This window comes from Equus asinus, chromosome 4 (assembly GCF_041296235.1).
Source record: "Equus asinus isolate D_3611 breed Donkey chromosome 4, EquAss-T2T_v2, whole genome shotgun sequence".
Taxonomy (NCBI): domain Eukaryota; kingdom Metazoa; phylum Chordata; class Mammalia; order Perissodactyla; family Equidae; genus Equus; species Equus asinus.
In genome coordinates this window covers 78,498,851-78,524,050 of record NC_091793.1, presented here as the reverse complement: position 1 = coordinate 78,524,050, position 25,200 = coordinate 78,498,851, and the positions used below count along the sequence as shown (strand labels likewise).

Here is a 25,200-nt window from a genome sequence, read left to right as displayed (position 1 = left end):
ATGCCCTACCCCATCGGTCTTGGTGTGCTGGCTGGGAGATGGAGGTGCCCAGAGGGTTAAGGTCATGGACCCCATGAAGGCAAGGGCAGGAAGTGGGGATTTTATGGATTTCCTAAAGGAAAAATGAGTCAGAGATTTGGGGCTACCAGGTCGTTCACAGGATACTCCTACTTGTCAACCCACAGAAGGGGTCTCCAGAGCTCTACTGTGCACTAAAAGTTTCCATATGGAGTGTGGCCTTGGGGTACAGATGTATGCTTATGCTATTTATTTATGTAGGTGAATTATAGCAGCTGCTATGTTTTAACTCAAGCCATCTGCCTGGCACACTGCTGACCAGAGTGTGGAAATCTCTACAACTAGTTTCAGACCTCAGGGCAAGGAGTGTAATTGTCAGGAGCCATGAAGAAACCCTCCTGCTCCAGCCCCAGGTCACCAGGACTCAGACTCCATCCAGGCACAGCACCCTGGGGGTGAGCACATCTCAGCCAAGGCTGCGGCAGGGAAGCCACCCCAGGGACAGTGCCTAAAGACCCCACAAAGCACTCCAGCAGCACATGTTCCGTGGAACCACAGGGGACCCGCCACGAGGCAGTTCCCTAAGGGGCACTTGAAACAGTGCTGTGGGCACCCAGAGCAGCCTTGATGTATTAGCATGCAGGTCCCTGTCCCACAGTGCTGGGCAGTCAGGTTGGCTACTCTGTCATCCTTGCTTAACTAGTGAGCAAGGTCATCAGAGAGGTGAGGTGACTTCCCCCATTCGCTGGAGTGCACCCTGAAACCAGACAGCCTCCACAGCCCAGCAATCCTCACCCCTACGCCCTCACCGATGGATGCCTTGCCTTTTCAGGGCATGCCCGTGGCTGCTCCTGTGATGTCTGTCGCACACACGGAGGATGAAGGGATGGAAGCAGCCCCATGCACCTGCAGTCACGGCTTCCTCCTCCCTGCCCTGGAGTTCCTCCCCTCCCACTCACTCCAACCCTGCATCTGCCGGGTCCCCCCAGACTCCCGGGATCACTCTGACTCGGGGCCATCTCTCTTCTCTCAGACACCAAATTGCTCACATTCTAGCCTGTGTGGCTCAGACTTCCCTTTTTCACAAAGGAAACCCAAACTCTCATAATTTAATACTTTAGAAGAGACAACTTGAAAAAGGAAACAATGTTACAGGCTGGGTCTCACATTAACATGTGTCCCTGTTTATGGAGAGGACGTCGTCCCGACAGGGCCACGCCAGCATGGACTCCAGCTCCTCCCAGAGCCTCTGCCTTCCGGACACCCCAGCCCTGGTCTGGGTGGAGGATGGGTCTCACCTGAGTCATGCAGTCATGCACGCTCTGTGCATGGGAGAGTGTAGTCCCCTCTCTGTCACTGACGCCACACCCTGCACGAACAGGAGCTCAGAGCCCAGCTGCCTGATTCTCCCCGATTCAAGATGACAGCACGGGGTGCTCCACAGGGCTCGACTGATGTGATATCATTCACACAACAAGGACAGGTGGCTCTTCAAGGTTGTGGACTTCCAGAGACTGGAAGAACCAGGCCCCAAGTTGGAGAATAAAAAGCAGGACTGGCTTAGAGGAGCCATTCGCTGCTAACTGGCCATGAATATGGATGGGCCAGGGTTGCCCCATCCTGAGGAGGCCCTCAATGGCCTGCCGGAGAGCTGGGGTTTTACCACACTGTCAGGATTCACAGATGTAGGAACGAGATATTCAATAGGGCTCTTATGTTCAAAGAATTAATTTCAGGCAGTTTTATTGCAAAATTAGCATTCATTGCAGCCTCCTAGGAAGGAAACCCACATATCAACAGTGGCACAACCCCATGGCATAGGCCTGGCCCCAGGACAGCCCGACACCAAGGCCTTCTGCTCTCGTGGGCTCTGCATAGTATACAGGGCTGGACAGGGAGGCCAAGGAGGGGATTGACTTCCATGATCTCGGCCTGGCGACCTCAGGTCAACTCTGCTGCCTAAAGCTCTCTGGGAGAACGGGCTGTTGTGCCCTGTCTCCAGCACTGGCTGCACATTATCTCACCATCATCCAGGATGTCCTCATTTTATAGGTGAGAAAATTGATGGAACAGAGGAAACTGGCCCATTGGCTCCCCTTCCTTCCTTGCCCCCCACTCGCTGGACCGAGACCTCTGTCCCAGAGACAGGCTGGCTGTGTGGGGCCCTGTGCTGTCTCTGGGTATCACAGGACCCAGGCAGGAGGCCTGACTCCCGCCTGGCTGGGAAGGACCGCGCTGTTGAGGACTCCCACTTGGGTTCTATTCTCAGGCTGCAGCTTCTCCTGTTTCCTCCCCCAGAGGTGGATGCAGGGTTGCATGTGGACACTTCTATGTCCACGGTCCCTAGTCCCTACCAGCGAGTACAGACTTCCGGTACAAACAGAGAGAGAAACTTGGGTTCTCAAAAAGTCACCTTGCTCCAGGAGCTGTTTGCAAAAGGAGTCAGTGGGAAGCCCCTCCTGGAACCCTAGAGTTCAGGATATGTGCTATGGAAATAGAGCCTTCTAGTACCATTTAGGCATTCCATAAATATCAGACCACCACCCCCTCTCACAAAGTTTCACTGGTCGCAGAGCAGGGTGCCACACTGACTCTCTTCTGGCCTGGCTTTTGTTGTGATGGTGGAGTCAAGGCAGCCTCTGAGCCTGGTCTTCACATAAAAGAACGGAAAGAAAATAGCATCTGCCGCATCCCTACTCAGGAGAGCTTTCCCACAGGTGCGATGCCAGAGGCCACACTCTCTCTCTAAAATGGGTGTAATCCCACACTGGAGATAAGAAGACTGACAGGCGGGACCAGGCCAGCTCACACCACCACACACGACCATAGCGGCCAAGCGCGCACTCTAACAGGATGTGAAGCCAGAATGGGGGACAGGCAAGCCACGAGCCCTAAGGCCACTCCATGCCTTAAACATCCTCTTCAAGACTGGGACCCTACCACTGCTCAACTGAATATCTAGGGGTGGGATAGCAAATCTCTTATGGGGAAATACCTACTTAGAGCAATTAAGGGGGGCTGGGAGGGGAGGCTAGGTAATTCAGCAATATGTGGCCCAGGGTGGGGAGTGATAAAAACTGGGAGCCGAGATTTAGCACTGACAGGGGTCATAAGTCAGGCCAGAAGAAATCTCACGTGGAAATTTGGGAACTCTAAATGCCAAACTTAAAATGCCAATGCAAAGCAAATGAATGACATCGTTAAAAGTTATGCGAGCACGAGGGAAAAAATTGCAGCAATACAGAGGCCCCTCCTGGGTGCAGCTCTGACCTGCAGTCCTGGTGCTACACTCACCTCCCTGCTAAGGGACCCAGCAGAGTGGGGCCTGCTCACGCCCCCTGCGATGCACCATGTTCCAGAGGTGCTGGAATAAAGTGCAAAAGGGGACAGAGGCTGCAGGAGGGGGAGGTGGCAATGGAATTGGCTGTGGGCAGTTCTGTGCCTGCTCCTTGCTGCTGGGGGCCGTCTGGGGACCTGGCTACTGTAAGGGGACCCTGGGGAGGGGGTTTGTCCATGCCTGTGGCTCTGTGTCCATCTCTGCTCCCACGGTTCCTCTGTGTAACATCAGCAAACTGCACATCTCCCACAGTCTCCAAGCCCAGAAATGGTTATTTATGTGAACACAACACCCCCAGTTGAATTCTAAATATATCAGCATGCCAGGTGACTTCACCTACCTAACAAGAAAAATGCTGGCCTCACTTTCTCTTTGCAGGGGGGTCATGCTGCAACCTCCTCCCCTTCCCAAATCTTTTCCCAACAGCCCACAAGCCTGGAAATGAAAACCTCGTCCCTCTCAACCCAACTCTAACCCAGAGGCCAGCTGGAGGCTGAGCCGCCCTCCACCCCCCCCCCTCCCCCCCAGCACTTACTTTAGCATGTCCTTGTCCTTGTTGAGGTGCTGGAAGAAAGATGGCTCACAGATGAGCTGGTTCTCCTGGCACACCTGCTTGCAGGACTGGCCTGGCTCAGCAAACTTCACCTGCAGGGCACTGAGGGGCGGCCACATCACCTGCCCGTGGCAGAAGTCCTAGAATGACAACGAAGCCATCAGCCCAGGGAGCAAGGATGCAATTGGGGATTCAGAGCCTGTCAAGCAGGCCTGCCAAGGGGAGGCACCCCACTGTGAGAGAGCAGCAAAGGGGAGAAGTTGGGAAGCAGACAGATTTGCATTGGAACTGGGCTCCCATAGAACACGTCCTTCAGCCAGTCTTTGCCTCTCTACCCACCAGCTTCCCTAATTGTGAAAGGGGGACAACAACAGCATCTCCCACCCCGGTTCAAGGCCAAGAGGTAACACACATCAGGTACACAGCATCCTGCCTGCAGGAACGGTGGCTATTCATTATTATTACCATCAACAATTACTCAATCCAGCTATTTAAAGCCCCCGCCCTCGAAGGCCCATCTCTAGGCCCAGCTTCACCAGCTGTTCTGCTCCCTTGCTCTAATTCCAAAGACATTTTCAGTATCTACCTAACTTGGCAGTTACCTAATACGACACCTTTTAGTGAGCACTAGTTTCAACTTTGCAAAGCAAAGGAGCAGAGCCGGGAGCCTGCAGACTCGGGCCAGAGAACCCATCACGGGGTCAGGGCCTCAGCAGGTGCTCAGGGCTTGTTGGTTGAAAACAATTACAACGCTGCTGCACAATTCAACAGCTAGAGAAACTGTCTGAGGACAAGCGTGACAGGAGGTGAAGAACCCGGTACCCGCTGCAAAGACAGCCGCCCCCCAGCTCGGAAGGTGGAGAGGTGCTCAGGATGGGGCAGGACCAACCATGCTGGGGTCTGGAAGGAGTGAAGGAAACGAGCACGACCGAGGAAGACACGGGCCAGGCAGAGGGAAGGGACCTGTGCAGCACGATGAACGACGGCCTGGGCGGTGAGAAGAACGATGGAGTGGGGCGGGGGAAAGGCAGGGGAGGAGCAGGACGCTTTCCCTGCCCTGGGCCCTCAGCTGTCATTTCAGCTGGCCCGGAGCAAGCCCAAGCAGGCCCGAGTGGTGGGGACTCATGCACCCCCAGCACCAGAGTGTGTTCTCTTGAACCTTGGCACAGAAGCCCACAAAATTCCCCCGAATCCCTGGGCTGCTCAACCCGTGGAAGGTGCTGTCTGTTGCCGGAACTGAGAGCCATGCGTAAGTCCTCTGGGGGCGTGCTGGCCCTGAGGCGTGTCCACCAGTGGTGGTCAGGATCCTGGGCTCTGAATCCCACTTGTAGGAATTCACCCGATGGACATACAGGGACACGCGGTGCAAAGAAACCTACACAGGACACAAAGTGTCACAGAAGTATTGTTAGAACAGAAGCAAAAGGCCTGACACAATCTAAAGGTTGTATTTAAACAGCTAGCTGTTTAAATACAAACAATACCAAAAAATGCAACAAGTGTGCACCGGCTGACATCTCCGGGACATACTGAGAAGGGAAAGCAGCAGAGTGAAGGGGGTGTCTAGTGTGTTTCCATTTCTGTCGAGCACTGCGGCAGGAGACAAAAAGATACACACACACGTGCATTGCTCCCGGACGAATCTCTGGCTGGCGTGGGCACTGCTGAGAAGGGGAAGGAGTAACAGGGTCGGGCGTGGTAAGGAAATTTACTTTTCAATGTAAGTTCTCCCAGAATATTTTATTTTTCCTCCTGTTTCCTTTCCTCACTCTGTGTAGACAAGGAGCTGATGAACAATCCCAGGGTCGGGGCTTCCAGAACTGCCGCATGTGCCCAGAGGAAGCGTTTCGCGCCCCACCCTGCTGGTCATGTGGAGCGATGCTAAAGGAGGGCCTGGCACTGCCGGGTCCCTTAGCAGCGAGGTGGGGGCAGCCTGGGAATGCAGGCCAGGCTGCATCCAGGAGGGGCCTTTTGTATTGATTGCATTTTTGTTTTTAAACCATGCTTGTTTACTTTTAGCGAGCAAAAGAAATCGGAAAAGAACACAGCTGAGGGTATACCCTGCCTTTCCCTTTTAGTGGCCGTGAACCTTTGGGCAAAACACGTAATGTTCTGAAGCCTCAGTTTCCTCATCAGAAAAACGAAGACGATGATACTGACGATTTCTACAGCTCGTTTCTCCCTCCTCCTTCCTGAAGGAGGCGATGCTGTTACACGCTGAGAAAGGCAGCAGGCAGGCAGTGAGCACTCATTGCTAGCCTCTGTTCTAGGCCCCCTCACATCCAGGATCTAGACCCCGTCAAGTAAGGCTAACCCCGCGTGCTCCTCCACATCAAGCGATCCTATGATGAAGGACGCGGCCGCTTGAGCCTGAGCGGGTTTGGTGGTTAAGCAGCAGAAATCCACCACTGCATGGTGGTTGGGAAATGTAGAACCTGCATCCTATAAGCTGAAGACAGGAGATTCCAGAAGGGTCTCATAATTCAGAGATGATAGAAATACACTGGTTTATTTAAAGATATTAAGGTCCGGCGTAATAGTCTGAAAGTGCTGTATGGTGGTTGGGTGGGCAGAGTGTCCTACCTCACAGCCCTGGGCACCACCAGAGACGGACAATTCACTGGGCTGAAGACCCTTATCTGACTCCTCGATTCATGCTGATCCTAAGCACAATCCACACGCTTGCTAAGCCTCAGGCAGCACAGTGACGCTGGCCTGGATGCTGTTACTAAGGGTGACGGCATGGACCCGGGGTCCCCTGAGAAGGAACACAGTGTTCACCGGTGGCTGTCACTCTCTTATTTGGCAGTATATGGAAACTTACTGGCTGGCCTTTGATGCTCTGTCCATCCCACAAGAATGGCCATCATCAAACAGGAAGAAGGAGAACACGCAGTGATGAGGGCAGTTCTTGCTGATCAGAGCCGAGTGAGTGCATGGATGTTTGGAAAACGTTAAGTGTTGCTTTGTTGTTTGTTTTTCTGGCTGGCTAATGCAAGCAACTTTGTTTATAATTCTTAAGGCCCAATCTCATAACTTCTACAGCCTTTAAATATTATAATAGATTTTAAATCCAATGTACACCAAAGCCTACTGTGCGACTGTACAGAACAGGCAAACCACCAGGAATCCAGACCAGATCATGCCGTCTAGCTCACTGGAAGCCAAGTGAGAGATCTCCTCTCTGTGCCTCTAGGACTTAGCTTGGCCCAACCCTGGATTAGGCTGGGGAACTGGAAACCCATGTTGAAGGCTCAAATTCTCGCTTTTATAGCTTGTAAAAATAATCATAGAATGTCTCTCCTTATAGGACACCTACAGGCAGTTAGAGCTGAGGGCCATATCTCTACACCTGCTGAGTCTGAGAGGCCCTACGGAGCCCAGCACTTCGTCCCGAGCAGGGCAAGATGGCACCATGAGGTCTACACAAAGGGGAGTGCCCTCAAAGCTCACTGCAGGGTGGATCTGCCCATTTGATCATTTCTCAGTAAACCACAGCAGCCGACATCTTTGAAGTTCCCTTCATGAGGTGAGCTTAGCTAAATTTCACAGAACTCTGGTGCTCCAGGCACCCTTGCTCATGGCTCACCAGGAGCTGGTCTGGCATCCTCTCAGTAGTCTGTTACGGGAGCCAGTAGGATCGGGAATAGTAAAAATGGCAGAACTTCTTAAGACTTGGTGAACCATCTGGAAAGTCTGAAGGTGATAAAACTGAACAGAGGGAGGCCTGAAGGTGTCCCCACGACACCAGATACGGCAGGAGGGAGCGCGAGGATCTGGGTTATTATTCTAGCCCCAGCTGGGGGTCTTCACCACTGTCCCTCAAGCTCTCGCTGCCAACTTTCACATCTAAATTGAGATAATATCATTTGTCCTTCAGTCCTTATATAGTTCCTGTGAGATAAAATGAGTTGACTCCTAAGAAGGTGGCTTGACATGTTAAAGATCATATTCCAAGGCAGCCAAGTAGCTGCCAGGGTCCAGAGGCAAAAGTTGAGTGGCCTGAATTACACACGACAGTCGCTCACAAGAACCATCTCTTTGCCCAGCCGCTTGCAGGACACAACTGAAACGGCAGCCCTGTCATAAGTCTCTCCTCACCCCTAGGGGCAAGCTCGGGAAGGCTGGGGGGGGGCGGTCTTCTTTTTCATGCAACCTCTGCATAGGCGAACATGGCAATGCCAACTTGTCGTGTCTCCTGCTATAAGCACTCATTCTTTTTTTCATCAACAAATACTTGCTAAGAAGCAGAAAACATAAGGGTTCGGAGCCTGGACTGCCTGGGTTTGACTCTCAGCTCCTCCATTTACTAGCTGAGTGATCTTGGCTACTTACACGATCTTTCTTTGCCTCAGTTTCCTCAACTGTAAAATGAAGAAAATATCAACTGCTACTTCATAGAGCTGTTGAGGGGATTAAGATAATGATAGTGTGTAAAGTGCCCAGAAAAGTGCCAGATATAAATAACATGATCTATAAGTTGGCTGTTACTGTTCCTATGTGCAAGGGACTTTTCTAGGCTCTTGGGGGTGACTTGGTGACAAAAGGGAACCAAAACCCCTGCCTTCATAGAGCTTATAATCAGTGAGGAAGACAGAAAAACAAAAGAAATAAATCCTTAAAAGGTGGTAAGTGCTCTAGAAAAGAACAAAGTGAGGAAAAGGGGTTGAGACAGTTGGGGGAGAGGGCGTCCAGAGACGGTGTCATTGAGAAGGTGACATTTGAGAAAAGACCTGAGGAAGTAAAGGGGTGAGCCACACGAGTCACAGGGAAGAAGACTCCGTGCAGAGGAAAACTCAGCTCAGAGGCTCTGACGACGGAGCGAGCGTGTCTAGCAGGTTCCAGGAGGAGCAGGGAGCTAGCTGTGTGTCGCTCGAGCAGAGGACGTGTGATGGGGACTGGAAGGAGGAGAAGATGGGGTCTGGGAGGTCTAGGAGTCAGTGCATGCAGCTTTGGGGGCCCAAGTAAAGCTCTGGCTTTTCCTTGGAGTGGGAGGGGGGCCCCTGCAGCGTTCTGGGCAGAGGAGCAAGAGGATCTGCTGTGCTGAGAACAGACGGCAGGAGGAGAAGCAGAGACAGTCAGGAAGCTAGGCAACAGTGCAGGACAGAGAGAATGGCCTCGGACCAGACCCAGGCATCTTAGTTCCACAAACCTCCGTGAAACACTCACATCATACATTGGCTTCGAAGGTGTTTTGATTCATCCATTCAAAACTTTACAAATGACTGTTAAAGCCTGTGTTGGAAATATGAACATGAATGAGACTGTCTCTAGGCTCAAAGGCTCAGCGCACGGTCTAGTAAAGAGAGGCTGACATTTCAAAAATTATAGAAAAGAACAAAACAGACATCCAAACAGGATGTAAGGGCCACTTAGAAGGGGAAAATAATTAACTGTGTAGGGAGGGGAAGCATGATAGTGGTAGCAATCAGAGAAGGTTTCCAGGAAATAGGGTCTTTTAGGCAGGATTTTGTAGGCTGAATAGGAGTTAGTGGCTTATCACAAACATAGTGCTTTGCAGATAACTGGTGCTCAATAAAGAGCTATTGAACTGAATGGTTTTGGCATCCTGGGGCTCTGACAGTAGTATAAGCAGAAAAGGACAATATTCTAACCCAGAGAGGCTTTATACAGCCAGAGTGAGAGAAAGAGTAAATTCCAATCTCATTAACAAGCCCACTTAGAACACAGAACGTCTACATTCCTCTCTAGCAATGATTTTAACCAGTCACCAAACTTCCCTGAATTTGCTTGACTATTCTAAAATTTTCATGCAGTAACTGTAATAAGAAAGGTTTATTAAGCAACAAATTTATAAGAAAAAGCACTGTTCTGAACAAATGAATACAACCGTGAAGAAGTAAGAATGCTGCCTTTGTGACAAAGGCTAAGCAATAGCATGAAAAAAAATTCACAGAAGTACCAAAAGAGCCAGAGAAGATAGGGTGTGGGCCGCTCCCGGGAGAGAAGCACTGGGTGCAGGGGCTGGCTTGTCCCTCCCTCTTGGTTGTACATGATGCGATCTTTTCCACAAACTCTCTACCCCCACCCAGTCCCGGCCAAACCTTTAAGAGTTATGACACCCACAACACATGAGGCCAAATGGATTTCTGCAGAAACTCACATTACCTGGAACCAGGAACACAGGTTCAGATACAGGGTCTGGAGGAAGTAAGGTCAGGAATTTGCAAAAAAAAAAAAAAAAAAAAGGTGGGGAGGGAGGCATGTTCCAGGCCATCAAATTGGGGTTTGGGCTAATTTCAGCTACTTGAGAGGTAAGGGAAACACTTGTTATTTACGTCATAGCTGGGAAATCCAGGCTTTGGCACAGAAAAAGTGTTCAATAAAGAGTGACTGGCTGGATCAAACACATTTCAGTTGCTTGTTGGTGCCCACTGTCCTCAGCCTGTGTTGCCCTCAAAAGAAGTGGCCTTAGTCCACTGGGTGGCCCCTGGGGCTGGTTCCCAGCAGAGGGTGTGAATTTGTGTTTCCACAAGGGCCACAGACAAGGTGGCTGTGAAGCCGGATGCAGCGACTCATGCCCATGGATCTCTCTACACATGCAAATAAACGAGTCAACACGCTCACTGCTGAAAGAGCCAAATATAAACCTCCTGCATTCCACCCTCTTCCACTGGAGTCTACCCAGGAGAAATGAAAACATATGCCCATACACATGTGATTGTTCATGGCAGCGCTCTTCACAAGAGCCCAAAGGTGGAAACGCCCCAAATCTCCATCAGCTGGTGAACGGATAAACCAACTGTGGTATATTCGTCCAATGGAATACAATTTAGAATAAAAGAACGAATGAGGACTGATACATACTACAATGTGCACGAACCTCACAAACATTATGCTGAGTGAAAGAAGCCAGAAATCTCCCAGAAAACGCAAATCTACAGAGACAGACCACGGATCAGTGTTTTCCTGGGGCAGGGAGCAAGGGCTGACTGCAAACAGGCTCAAACAAGCTTTTTGGGGTGATGAAAATGTTATAAAACTCTACCAATGTGCAAAAAACCCTTGAATTGTACTCTTACATGGAGTCAATTTTATGGTCTGTAAATTACATCTCAATGAAGCTGTTTAAAACACACATCTTGGTGGGTTTCTGGGCTCCTGCAGCAAGTAGCAAAGGATTTCAGAGGACCTAGTCTGAGCCAGGTACTGTTTTTAGCTCCAAGATGTATTGATCTGTTCATTCCTCCACCAACCCTATGGGGTAGGTGGTATTATGCCCATTGCACTAAAGAGGAAACAGCACGGAGAAGTTAAGGAACCTTGCCCAAGGTCACAGAGAGAGTGGGAGCAGAGCTAGGTCGTGAACCCGACAGTCAGACTCCAGGGTCCAGCACTTAATCATCACCCGCCCAGTCTCCCCGGGATCAGGAATGGCAAACAGCAGCTGTTGATTTTTCCAAAGAGCAAACATTCCCCAAGCTAGCGCCAACCTTCTCCCCTTCCCAATTCCTCTTCCTCTTTCCCTGAAACCTGTCACCTCGAGCACTCCCCCACCCTGGTCTATCCAGATGGACTCCCAGGCTTGTCCTCGCATCTACAACACTCCTAGGAAGTTCAGATTTCCCAGGAGCTGAAGCTCGTGGTTCCACAGCAGCTCCTGGAGCTGTTAACTCTTTATTCCCCTCCCTATCTCCAGAATGCTTATTACATGAATCACAGAGCTCTTTGCTAAATAATCTGAGCACCATCACCCTGTATATTTACAGGGTCTTTATAGGGAGCAGCAAATAGAATTGAAGAGCCTATGTATGGTTCCCAGAAATCAATCTGAACATTGCCCTTCCTTCAAAAGAAACTGCTGTGCTCTCTGGCCTGAGGCAAATATCCAAATCTTTTCCAAGAAACGCATAATGAGAACCGTAACAAGCCCAGATGCTCTGGGGTTAGGGAAGAGCGGCCTCTTGATCTTAGATTACAAGGGATTTTTGCCTTGGCACCAACTCCCCCACTGCTGGAGAGAGCTCCTCTTCTGGAGAGCTGATTTAAAAGAGCGTGCAATCCAAATCAACACTGTTAGTACAGTAAAGCGGGCGCGTTAAGGGGAAAAAGCACATGGCTTTCCTGAAGCCAGGATTCGTTCCCACTGGGTGCTCCTGCCCAGGTGGCTGGGTGTGAGGTAGGTATCCTGCTGTCAACTGCTCCACTGGACACTGAAGCCTGGGGCCTTCTCAGCTGCGGTCCATTGGCTTCCTCTGGCTCCTCTGCCCTGGCGGAGCGTGATGGACAACCTTGAAACGGTTCCAGGATAAAAGCTTCCTTGCTCCTCTCGCAGATCACATGGAGGACTCTGAAGGCGGAGATCAGCCTAATTAGGGCTCCTCCTAGCTCAAGGGATGGGAAGCCTGGGCTGGCGCCTCCTCTTTGGAGCTCGAGCCTGTTCTGTTCATACCAGAAAGACTTCTCTCTCCAGTCTCATTGCTCTTTGAAGACATTCTTCTGCCTGCAAAAACACTGAACACCCCAAGCTCTAAAATACTGGGACCTAGAGTTGACCATTAGATGGAGAAGACCCAATCTGTGAACCAATAGGGTCTTGGCTTCCCATCTTCCCTCTGGAGTTGGGGAACATTATGACTTCCATAGGACCCTCCCCAGAGGCTTCGGATAAACTCAAAATAGGCCCCCTTATTGCTCATTTAGGAGCACTGAGAGAACGTTTAATAAGAAAGGGAGCATTTAATAAGAAAGGTCCAAACACAAGATTCCAAGAACAATTGTTCTAAAATGCCAATCTGACAGCATCAGTGCCTCTCATCCTGTGTTAAAACCTTTCTTTAGCTTCCCGTTGTTGCCGAATCAAACACGAATTTTCAGCTGAGCCTCAGCAACTTTTTCTTTTTTTTAAAGATTGGCACCTGAGCTAACATCTGTTGCCAATCTTTTTTCTTTCTCCCCAAAGCCCCCGAGTACACAGCTGTAGTACAGGTGTAGGTCCTTCTGGTTGTCCCACGTGGGCCGCTGCCTCAGCATGGCTTGATGAGCGGTACTAGGTTCACGCCCAGGATACGAATGGGCGAAACCCTGGGCTGCTGAAGCAGAGTACGCAACTTAACCACTCGGCCACTGGGCTGCCCCCTCAGCGTCTTTTTCTGATCTGTCTCTTCCACTAGACTCATCTGTCACATGGCCTCTCTTCAGTCACAGGTAGACTTCCAATAACTCACCACAATTTCTCTTTTTTCCCAGGTCTTGCATCTTCACATGTACGGTCTTCCCCACAGGCCCAGTTTGCCTTCAGGACTCATCTACTCATCTTGCAAAATGAGTCAAATCTGGGGCTGGCCCCGTGGCCGAGTGGTTAAGTTCGCGCGCTCCGCTGCAGGCGGCCCAGTGTTTTGTTGGTTCGAATCCTGGACGCGGACATGGCACTGCTCATTAAACCACGCTGAGGCAGCGTCCCACATGCCACAACTAGAAGGACACACAACAAAGAATATGCAACTATGTGCTGGGGGGCTTTGGGGAGAAAAAGGAAAAAATAAAATCTTAAAAAAAAAATGAGTCAAATCTTACAGATAAGACTCTCCTCGTCTTTTCCTGCTCCCCACTCTGCAGGCTGAGTTATGCCATCATAAGCATCCTAGTTATATCACTGTCACAGGGCATAATCTAGAGCAGTGGCATTGCCTGGGGACTTGACTGGCTTCTTTGTGAAACATGAAGCTACCTCAGGACAGGGGCTCATCCTTCGACATCTCCCCTACCCACGATTCCTAGTGTCCCACAGCACATTTCCGCGGACAAATATTTACAGATTATATGAATGAATAAATAATAGCAAGCAAAAAAGAACGCTCTGGATTTCTGTGAACTGCAGAGCTCTGTACAAAAGTCCGTGTCCAGGAGGTAGAGTGAAAGGGCAGTTTTATTAGCATCTTTTCCAGAAGACAGTTTAGTGACATGTTTTCCAAATCATAAGGTCCAAAATGAGCTTCCTGGTTCCTGCTACACATGAATAAAAGTGCACACACTCACTCATTCATTTGTTCATTCCTTCAAGTCACAGTTACTATGCACCTACTGTGTGCCAGGAGGGGGCTAGGCACTTGGGATACAGAGGTGGCCAGGCTGGGCATGGCCATGCATTATGGAGCATTAAGTGAGGTCTATTTGGGGAGCGGGACCCTCCTGTTTGAAAGGCAGCCTAGTCACAGATTTACAGAGAACAGGCCAGATGAGAACTTTTAAAGACTGGCTGGGATTCAAGTCTTAGGGAAGAAAGAAAGAAAAGCCTTCAAATAAACTTGATAAAGAGTCCTTTTACACGTGGTGGTGAGTGACTATTTTCCCTGAGAGGAAGTAGAGACAGGAAAGGACAAAGTAGGTTTCAGAAGCAGCTGCCGGGATCCCGGGAAAATCTCAGACAGCTTCCCGTGAAGGTGGGAAGAGCTGCAAGGTCCTAAAACACTGCCAGAGGTGGCCGCTGCAGCACCTCTCTGCGCCTTCAGGAAGAACCAGCACCTCCTGGAGGTAAAAAAGATGGGAAGTATGCCGCTTGGCCACGCCACCACTGAGGCCCCAGCCTTGACATTGCTACAGGCCTGGGCACAGACCAAGCCAGCATCAACCTCGATTCCACGACATGTCAGTCCCGTGACTGTATTCCCCAGAGAATGGAGTTATTACTGTCACCTCCCAGGATTACCGTGAGGAGTAAACGAGATTATGCCCTGTGACGGGCTGGGTACACGTTGGCATAAATGGTTGCTAGAGTTAGGATGATGATTCTGTCATTCTTAATTTAGGGGTCAAAAACTGAATGAGGTAATGATTCACAAGTTTAGTTCTCATGGTAAAGTCTAACGAGTAATATTGTACAGTATATTATATAATAATATAACATGCTTATATAAGAATATATAATATAATGATAAAATATAATACATTAAGTGATCAACAGCATAGTTTGCATTTATTAAGCAGTGTGCCAGCTCTGTTCTAAGCACTTCCTATGTACCAGCTCATTTAATCCTCACACCAGCCCTGTGAGGGTCTATTATTACCCTTATTTTACAGGGAAGGATACTAAGGCATAGAGAGTAACACGTCCAAGTTATAGATCCAGAGAGTCATGCGGGTGTGATGAAGCCAGGTGGCTGGGCTGCAGAGCATGCCCTCCTGCCACTAAGAAACACCCAGAATATCAGATCCGCCACCCTGAAACCTGTGCCCCGGCTCTCCCTCTCCAGCAGCTGCACCCAGGACTGTCCACTGCTCTCCACAGTCTGTCACCTCAAATCTTTCCCTTTGAAACCTACCTTGGACCGACTCTACAATCTACGCCTACTTACATTTTCAACATACTGTTTCTATTTTCAGCCCGCACAATCCTCATCCCCTATTGTGTAAAGATCTCTTGATCACCCCAAGACACTCTGCTCTGCCCTTTAAGAGGAGCCCCTTATTTCTGGAATCTGGTCAAGAAGTTCACACTCCCAAAACCATGGGGGTTCTGAATCTGTCTGTTTTTAGCTCTGGGTTGCTTTTGAAGCCTAAGGAATTAAAACATTATAAAATGATGGCAATGACACTATTGGCCTTTACTGCTATGAGCGCAAGCCAGAGTTTCCAACCTCTGTTGGGGGTGGTGAGACCCCTGGAGCCCTCCTCTGCTTTGGGACTGAAGTCCTGCTTTTTATCTGTTTCATATACTTAGGTTTCATGTAAAGTTGCATTTGAAAAGGGGTCCTGTTTTAAAAGATGTTTGAAAGCCACTAAAAAGTCCTAACATATTTGGAATTATGGAACTTATAAAGGACTGCTTAGAAACCACTGGTTTCAGTTCTTGCCTTTTTCAAACTTTTTTTTCCTTTAGGAAGATTAGTCCTGAGCTAACATCCGCTGCCAATCCTCCTCTTTTTGCTGAGGAAGATTAGCCCTGAGCTAACATCCGTGCCCATCTTCCTCTGCTTTATACGTGGGATGCCTGCCACAGCATGGCTTGAGAAGCGGTGAACAGGTCTGTGCCCAGGATCCAAACCTGCAAACCCCAGGCTGCTGAGGCGGAACATGTGAACTTAACACTGCACCCCCGGGCTGGCCCCAGTCCTCGCCGTTTTTAGGGTGAGAAATGAAGATGAGGCAGGACCAGAGAGCCGCCGCTCTGTCCCTCTCCCCACCCAAGTCTTTCTGATGCTCCTCAGAACCCATTCAGGGCACAGGTCTGATGGTCAAGGAGGTCTGCATCTTGACCATCCAGTCTCTCCCATTTTAAGTTTCCATTTGACCTTCTGCCATCATAAAGAATATTCTTACCCCAAGGAGAGATTGACTCCCTTGGATGACCAAGACAGGGCATACTTTAAAATTTCAACAAGGCATTATCAGCTTCTGGAGCCTTCCAAAGCAAGAAAACAACGAAGAAACATGATGAGCTCTTAACTGTTCACAAGAGCCCTCTGGGGTAACAGGAAGCAGGACACGGCAAAGACAGATGAACTTCCGAAGAGCCTCACCTGTTTTTCAATGAAAGCATTGATTCTCTGCAACATCCCCTCACATGTGAATTCATATGGCATGTACGGCTCAATCTGCGGAGACAGAACACAGTAACATGAAAGAGGAGGACGCAGGATATGCCACACTTACCTAGTCCTCCACTGACTCATTCACACTCAGGTGCCAACACCTGCAGGCAGCCTCGAGAGGGGCTAAGACTATGAACTTGGATGTCAACAGACTTGGGTTCACAACCTCACTCGGCTCCTTACTAGCTGTGGGACCCTGAGCAAATTACCTACCATTTCTGAGCCTCAATTCTTCATGTATAAAATGGGGATAAGAAAAACCCACCTCTTTTAAGCTGTGGTGAAGATTAAATGGAAAAAAACCCAGGGTACAGTGCCTAGTTCAGTGTCTAGCACATAGTGGGTATTCAACAAAAGGTGAGGAGTATCACTTGTTAGAAGGTGAGCTCCATGGGGCAGGGTCCGTGGCTGCTGGGTCATCTCTACATCCCAGTGCTGGACAGTGTGACACGCAGGAACTTAGCAAGTCTCTGTTGAATGAATGCATGCTTCCTAGGCTGAGAAAGGCACATGATCAGTGGTTTGAGGACCCGTGATGGTGACAAAAGCATCGGTCTGTTTCAGTAGGTGAGGTTAGCATGTACCCAAAGAACTCATGGTGCAAAAACAGAGGAATAAACTACACAAGGAGTTTAGCTAGAGGCTCTTTGGAGGCTAGAAGGTCAAAGCAGACTTCTGCTCATGCTGGGCTTCTAAGGCCAGCTATGGATCTAGCAAGCCAAGACTGAGGGGTCTGAGATGTGGAAGATGTTCCAGGTGGAGAAAGTAGTGGGAAATTAGACACAAAAGAAGGACAGCAGGAGGGAAGACTTTGGGATCATGGAGGCTGGTGAGACAAGGCTGGAAAGAGGGTCACTGGATTTCCACAAAAAGATTTCTACACTAAGGAGCCTACACTTTATTTGAGGGTAGCAGGAAACCCTAGAAGGTGCTTCACTGGGGTGGGAGAGGCAATCTGATCAATATATGTGACACCTGAGGCAAGGGAAGGAAATGAGGGTTTGATCTCTGCTGTATGGTGTCTCAGCCAACACCATGAGCTATGAGGCCTGTTTTTGGGGCAGCCAGCTAACACTACTAATTTGAAATGGAAATTTCATGTGGGATAAAATTACCGGCAATGCAGTCTGTTAGAGCTTCAGAGAGCCCAAAAGCACTTCTCAGCAAGAGGATAGAAGGGTACATTCACCATCTCCCTCTTAAGTCTACTCTTGCCTATCTCAAATCTACAGAGTGGAGAAATGGACAAAACACCTATGAGTTTAAACCTGCTGAAAACGGGACAACTGACAGAGAAGGTATCCTTCTGTGGATAGCCAAGAAGTTGGTCTCAAGGTATCTTCCTTTTTTTCTGTGTGTGTTGACTCACACATTACATTTGAAGTCTTCTTCAACCATGACTGTTAATTCCATACCATATCTTCAAATGCACAATTAGATGGTGCATCACACAGGTTGAATCTCAGTCATCCTTGCCCACATCCATCCAGAGAAGCCGAAAGAGGCTAAGCCATAAGCATTACAATATCAGGGCAGGACTATTCTGCAAGAACAGAATCTTGTCCCTAGACAGTTCATCTCAGAAAAGCTCAATACGTTGAAAAACTAACTTCCATGTCCCAAGCTTGCTCCTTTTCATCTCAAGCTTTTACACTTGCTGTGCCCTCTCTGATCCAGATGTAGCCTTTCATGCCAAATGTAAAATTTTTCTTTTAAAGGATATTTATTTACTCAATCTGTGGGTGATTCCAGAAGCTTTCTATAACTGGCCTAGAGATACGTCTCCCTGCAAAGGTTCACAGAAGGAACAAAAAGAAGCAACAACAGAAGACTTGGCATATTGGGCTCATTTATAAGGGAACAAGTAGAATTTCTAGAGTGAAATAAACATCACTGGCCATCTGTCGTGAGATCAACAGATCCAGTTATGTGGTGGGAAGCAGGCTGAATATTTGAGGGCCAGTCCTACAACCTACTTCAAAGGGCATCCATTAGAAGTGGATGAATTAAAACAAAGGGCTCAATGCAATAAATACAGAAAAATGGCTCTTCCTGTGTCCTTCTACGAACCAAACTGAGCTTAACCAAAGGGATACTGACTCATTAATTGTTTTGTGGCCAGTTCACTGTTTTAAAGTATATGGAGCCAAACAATTTTCCTATAAAGGAAATACAAAACAAGGAAACTGTATTCTTAATCCACCTCTGCCTGTGAGTTCCACTAGCCCTTCTGCTGTAGACGGGAACAGGGCCCTCTGTGTGGGAAAGCTCTGCAGACGCCTGGCTTTAGGGATAAAGAGCACCAGAAAGCCTCAGATGTAGGAGTTGTTGCACACATTGGGGGTGTGTATGTGATAGTTTTCTGCATGACAGTCCTTCAGGAACAGCCAAAGGTTCTTTAGGGGATGGAATAAAAGGAATGTTGAAACCACATCCAGTCACTGAGAAACCCAAGTCGGGCCAGTCGTGGAGAAGCAGGAGGAGTGTTCTTGGTCATCCTGCTTTGTGGAAACAGGACTGTTACTCACACGGCCGTGGAAGGATGACTGCAGGCTGTACTGTGTAGTTTCCACTGGCCTCGGGACTTTCCAATGTCTCCCCACCTTCTCCTTTGTTTTCTTCTCCTTACCTCCCTCTGTGTGGGATGTCCTGTCTCCCCTGTACACTCTCATTTTCTAAGATTACAATTCCTACAGGGAACTGCTCTCAGAGATCAGCTAAGGTCTCCATGGTGCCACCTGACAGACGTGGCTTGGCATCGTTCAATGATGATATTCAATGGCATATTCAATGATGATCCAATATTTCTTGGAAGGTACCAGAAGACCAGGAGTTGAGTCCTATCCCCTCTATCTACTAAATATAGGATTTTAAGTCAGACATGTCCTGTAATTTCTCTGGATGATATCAAATGTAAACTAGACCATGTTATGCCCCTGCTCAAAACTTCCCATCCCACTTAAAACAAAACCCAGAATCCTTATTGTGCCAGTTTAAAGGCTCTACACATTCCAGCTCGCAGGGACCCTTTTATGGGCTCCATTATTTCTGATGAGAAGTTGGTGGTCTTTCATATTATTCTTCTTCAGAATGTAATAAATTTTTCTCTGACTGCTTTCAAGATTTTTTTCCTTATCTTTTGATTTCAGCAGTTTGGCTATGATGTACTTATTTTTTTTCTTCAAATTTATCCTACTTGGGGTTCACTGAACTTTCAAGATCTGTTGGTTGATGCCATTCATTAATTTTAGAAAATTATTAGCCATTATCTTTTCAAACTTTCTTCTCTCCTCCCTCTGAGATTCCAATTACACATAAGTTAGGTTGGTTGATAAGAGTCCCACCGATCCCACATGCTCTTTTTTATTTCATTCTTTTTACTTTTGGTGATTCAATTTGCATAATATCTATTAACAAGTTTTCAAGTTCACTGACGGTTTTCCTCTTCTGGATAAACCCACAGAAAGAGTTCATTTCTGATATCATATTTTTCACGGTTCTAGCATTTTTTCATTTTGCTTTTAAAAAAATTTTCCATCTCTCTGATGAAATTCCTCATCTATTCACATTATGTTGTCCACCTTTTTCACCAAATATTTTAATATATTTATCTTAGCATTTTAAAGTTGCTTTGTGATATAATTCCAACACCTGGGCCATCTCTAGGTCTGGTTTTACTGACTGTTTCCTCTCTTAATGATGGGCCACATTTTCTTGCTTTTTTGAGTGTCAAGCAATTTAAAATCCTGTAATTAAATATGACAAAGCCTGGCATGAAATTTCTGACCCATTTCTAACAAGCACAAGGATTTTAACGACAATAGTTTTTCTATTATTCTCATTCCTCACTTCATCTCTCTTTCCCACTCTTATCTTTCCCTTTACTTCATTTCATACTGTTTTTAATCTTATATTATTTTAGCAAACTAGTCAAAAAGACCTAGGTTTCAATCCAGATTCTACTACTTACTAGTTGTGTGATCTTGGTAAATTAATTAATTTCTTTAAACAATAATCTTCTCACCCGCAGAAGGATTAAATGAGATAAGGCTCAGAAAGATGTACAGAAAGATTCTAGATGTGTAGAAAGAGGTTCTCTCTACATAAGACACTATTACAGTTAGCTTTTTTTTTCTTAAGTGGTCTTAAATAGTTTTTGGAATAAGATGGAAAAAGGTTGATCAGGGTTTTAAAATGTGAAACATTAAAGCATCCATGGAATGAACAGAGCCAGGCTGACATAGGAGAGAGCAAATACAACTCAGTGCCCACTCTCAATGCTTCATGTATCAGGCATTCCCATCAGATATTTGTCTGACAAAAGGATCGTGTGACCTGACTTGGAAAGAGGGTCTTTGCAGATGTAACCAAGTTAAGATGAGGTCATAGAAACTTAGGGTGGGTCCTAATCGGATATGACTGATGTCCTAAGAAGAAGTGGAGGACAGTTATATATACACACACACACAAGGAGAACACCATGTGATGACAGAGGTAGAGGTTAAACGCTGCAGCTGCAAGCAAGGAATGCCAGCAGAAGGTGGAGGAGGCAAGGAAAGATCCTCCATCAGAGGCTTCAGAGGGAGCAGGGCCCTGCCAACATCTTAATCGTGGACTTCTAGCCTCTAGAACTGTGAGAAAATAAATTTCTGTTGCTTAAGCCACCAAGTTTGTGGTTCTTTGTTATGGCAGCCCTAGGAAACTAATACACTAAGGGACTCTGGGGCTCAAGAAAGAAGGAAGAACCTTCTATCTCCACAGGAATGACTAGATGTGTGGCAGATATTCTGAAGCAGTCCAGTGGTCCCATTGTCCACTCAGCACTTCTCTGGGCTTGGCCAACCAGAGGTCTGGGGAACTTCTACTCTAACTATTGTGACCAGGATTGGGATTGTACATGCCATCAATGGGAAGCTCTGAGCAGCCACCCCAAAGCTCAATAATCAGACCCCCTTTAAATGGAGCAGGACATGGATAATACATCGGGGAGCTCTTGTTCCCCTGGAGATGCTCTGAGTAAGATGAAATTGGCAGTTCAGTTCTCCACATTCTATTTGCCAAAGGGGAAAGATGGCCCTTTACATGGGCCAACAGCTATTCTCCCAGGATATATACCTTTCCAGCCTCTTCCCCTCATTCACACTGTGCCTTGAACCCATGTCCTCCTGGGTCCATTTCTCAGTTTAGCTTTCCAAATTCCTACTCCTCCTCTAAGACTTAACTCAATGCTGCGTTCTCCAAAAGTCTCCTCGTACTTCCACTCCTTGATCTTTGGCAAGTTGTTGGCACTGAACATGTTCCTCCTTACAGTATGCTTATTTGCAAACGCCTCTTCCCCCTCCCTCCATGCCTCCCATCCATCCATTTGGTAAATCACTATGCTGGGTACTGAGAACACAGCAGTGAGGCAAATATATTTCCTGCCCACGCTGCTTATAGTCTAGTGGAAATCCAGACTATCGATGATAAAAATAAGAATATTATTATATATATAATACTGACTTAATAATATTGACTAAATACTATGTGGTAGACGCTGCACATAAGCACTTTATATTCATTATCTCATTGAATCCTCACAAGTACCCATAACGTGGGTAATATTAGTCTATATTAGAGATGAGGAAACTGAGGCTCAGAGGTTAAATAACTGCCTGAGGGGATGCTGCCAGTCGGTGGTCGAGCTGGAACCCAAATCCAAGCCATCCAATTCCAACTCGCCCTCACAACCACACCTCTACTGCTTCTCTTAAAAAAATCTAACAGAGGGTAAAAACTGTTCCCATAAGGGCAGTACGGAGGGCTGGGTGCACTCGATAGAGTCCGAGGCAGTCCTGGGGTTGGGAGAGGATAACCTGATGCAGCCCTAGAGGCTGGTCAGCTTCCTACAGGCAGGGAGCCGGCCTCATTTATGTTTATGAAAGTGAGTCCCTAGAGTGGCTCGGAGGATGCTCTGCACAGTGGGTACCTAATAGTAGATGTCCACTGAATTGAGTAGGACAGTCCAGAGATGGTAGTTACTTATACAAAATTCTATAAAATGTTGAGGCAGAATAGCCAAATAAATAGATGCTATATAATAACATTTCCTAGTATTTCCTTAATCATTCCTTATCCTTCTCCATTTTTTTGTAGGGTAGTAGGTCCATCTTTTCTGATCTTTGTGATAGCTATATAATTATGTCTCTGAGGCAAGTGTAATTCAAGCTCCTGTGTCTGGGATCCAGGAGTCACATCAAAGGGTTTGTAGAATACACCCACACCTCTGGACACCAGCTCTGTTTCCATTTCACAGAGCATCCACGACATCCCCAGGCCAATCCCACAGCTTGGCTACTTTCTAATTCCAGAGTTAAGCTGACATGGAAACGTTCCAATGACTCAAACAAAGGGCCTGTGATGCTTTCCACTCATTCCTGTTCACATTGCAAACAGGGAAAATGGTATAAAAGAAACAACCTTCTGACTTAAAATTGCTTTCACCGCATCCTCTACTTCCTCCTGATTGCTGAGGTCGACAGTCCAAACGTGTGGCCGGCCGATGAAAACTTCAGCGTATGGATGCTGGGATGTCAGCTGGAAAAGAAAAAACAGAACATCTCAGTCTTGCTGACACTGCCTTTTTAAAAAACCTTCTGTGCTAGATAAAGCGTTGCTTTTTATGGAACTTAGTTGTACTTGCATAGGTAACAATACATTTTTCTTCTTTCCTTTGACGATCAAAACGTTCTACACACCCATAGCAGATAACAATAAAATAGAGATAGCTGTATACTCCTTTTTTTTTTTGACCCAGAGGGACATTTACTGGGCCCTCCCAGGTCAGAACCATCTGGATGTGCAGGCACGGCACTAACAGTAAGGTACAGTAAGGAGATTGAGGCTGTGAGGTGTGCTCCGGCTGGGGTCACCGTCAGCACCTGCCTGGATACCCAACAGATTCATGTGGGACGTTTTACAAGACAGATGCCCCGGCCGTCCTGGACCCGCTGAGCTGGGACCATGGGCACTTTGGAGGGGCCTCTGCGGGTCTGGGGTCCCGGAGGGGTGGCATGTGGACCATGGCCCTGCCTAAGGCCATGAGATCCGTGGGGCAGGACCAGTGATGGCTCCACATCTTGAATCGAACTTGGGGAGAGTTAGAATGTCATAACCAGGTGACATGGAGGCTGTTACAAGTGACTTCAAGTCCTCCAATCACACCAAGAAATAATGAGCATTTACCCTCAGTCACATCCCAGCTCTGAAAATCACCTTGATCAAACGAATATCGGTTATAAAACGCCAATTAGGATAGACAGGTAAGCATAAGAAAATTACAATAAAGTCGTTAAACGCTTTAAAGTCATAGGAGGATGAGTAATGGCGCATATGAAAGGGGACAGAAAGACAAATAATGCTACCAAAAAAACAGAGAATTTTGGAATGGTTTCAGGAATAATCATTAGCATAACACTGGAGCCTTAATATTTATAAAGACAATTTGCAATCAGAAAAGCAAGGAAAGGTGGTTTTTGTTCTAAAGGAGGTTTTATTTTAAGCACAAAGAGTGGTCAAAGAAACCCACTGAATGAATACTGGTCATTCTCAGATCTTGAAGAGTCCTTTTTTTGTTTTGTTTTTGGTGAGGAAGATTAGCCCTGAGCTAACATCTGGTTCAATCTTCCTCTACTTTGTATCTGGGATGCCTCCACAGCACGGCTGATGAGTGGAGTAGGTCCACGTCCAGGATCCGAACCTGCAAACCCAGCCACCAAAGCCAACTGCACGGAACTTTAACCACTCAGCCTTGGGGCCAGCCCTAAGAGTCCATTCTTTAAGACAGTTAAATGGACCCCTCAAAGTCGTTTCCACCTTTATTCTCATTTCTCTTTAAGGTCGTGTTATAAAGAGAGCATTCTGGACATTTGTGAGAACATTTTCAGTTCTCACCAACACTGGGGGTGCTACCCTTAATCCGTGGGTGGGGACCAGGGACGTCGGACACCTGTGATGCACGGCACAGGCCTGCACAAGGCAGAACCATCCACCTCCAGCACAGCTTTCATGTGTCCTGCTGGGCTTTCACGTGGGTTCCCAGAATCTAACTCTTCGGTACAGTTTTAACATACATTCAATTTCCCAGGAATGTAATTACCGTATAAATCAAGGGATGTTTATACTCTTTTATTTGGGACTTCACCAATAAGCTGTTACCATTCTGGAAAAATCATGACAGCAAAGTCAATATCACTCAGATTATCTTCAGTACAACACACCCAAATCAGTCTGTGTGTGTAGCTCTCACGTTAATGGCAATCGCATATATATGTGTGTATATGTACAGGTAATTTTTAATTTAGCTTCTCTTCCCTAATGTCAACTATAACGATCAGGGGCTGACCAGATTCAGCCCTTAAATACAAACTTATTCACTATAAGGAGAAACGAGACATCACGATATCTTCTAGTATGGTTCTTGGGTATGGTACAGTATTTCTTGACTATATATACAGTGAAATATGTATTACCTTATTGTAAGTTATTTTCCTTTAGATTAGAATTAAAGAATCATTCTTTTTTGAAATTGCATATGTAGGCAGTGTATGTTATTTATGAACTTCATTTCGGGAGAGAAAAACATCTTACAATATTCTTGTAATAAAGGAGGTGCTGCTTTGCCAGGTTTGAGGCCCTTGCTTTTGAGGCCAGGCTGGCTCTCTTCTTTTTTTCTCAGTCATCGTTCTTCGTATCGTGCCACA

The 25,200-nt window shown here is 47.3% G+C and overlaps 1 protein-coding gene across 6 annotated transcripts in view; it reads right to left on the bottom strand.

Annotated features, from left to right (window-relative positions):
- MGAT5 (alpha-1,6-mannosylglycoprotein 6-beta-N-acetylglucosaminyltransferase) overlaps positions 1 to 25,200 on the bottom strand; it is a 330,354-nt gene that overhangs the window by 7,917 nt on the left and 297,237 nt on the right. For 5 of the 6 annotated variants that reach the window (XM_044769036.2, XM_070507573.1, XM_044769037.2 and 2 more), the window contains 3 exons: positions 22,919 to 23,035; positions 16,388 to 16,462; positions 3,891 to 4,048 (listed from right to left, as the gene is read on the bottom strand). In XM_044769036.2, coding sequence (XP_044624971.1) covers positions 3,891 to 4,048; positions 16,388 to 16,462; positions 22,919 to 23,035 — 350 coding nt within the window. Of the gene's footprint in view, positions 1 to 3,890; positions 4,049 to 11,743; positions 12,220 to 16,387; positions 16,463 to 22,918; positions 23,036 to 25,200 lie in introns of those variants that run through there. The other variant, XM_070507574.1, reaches the window with a different exon arrangement.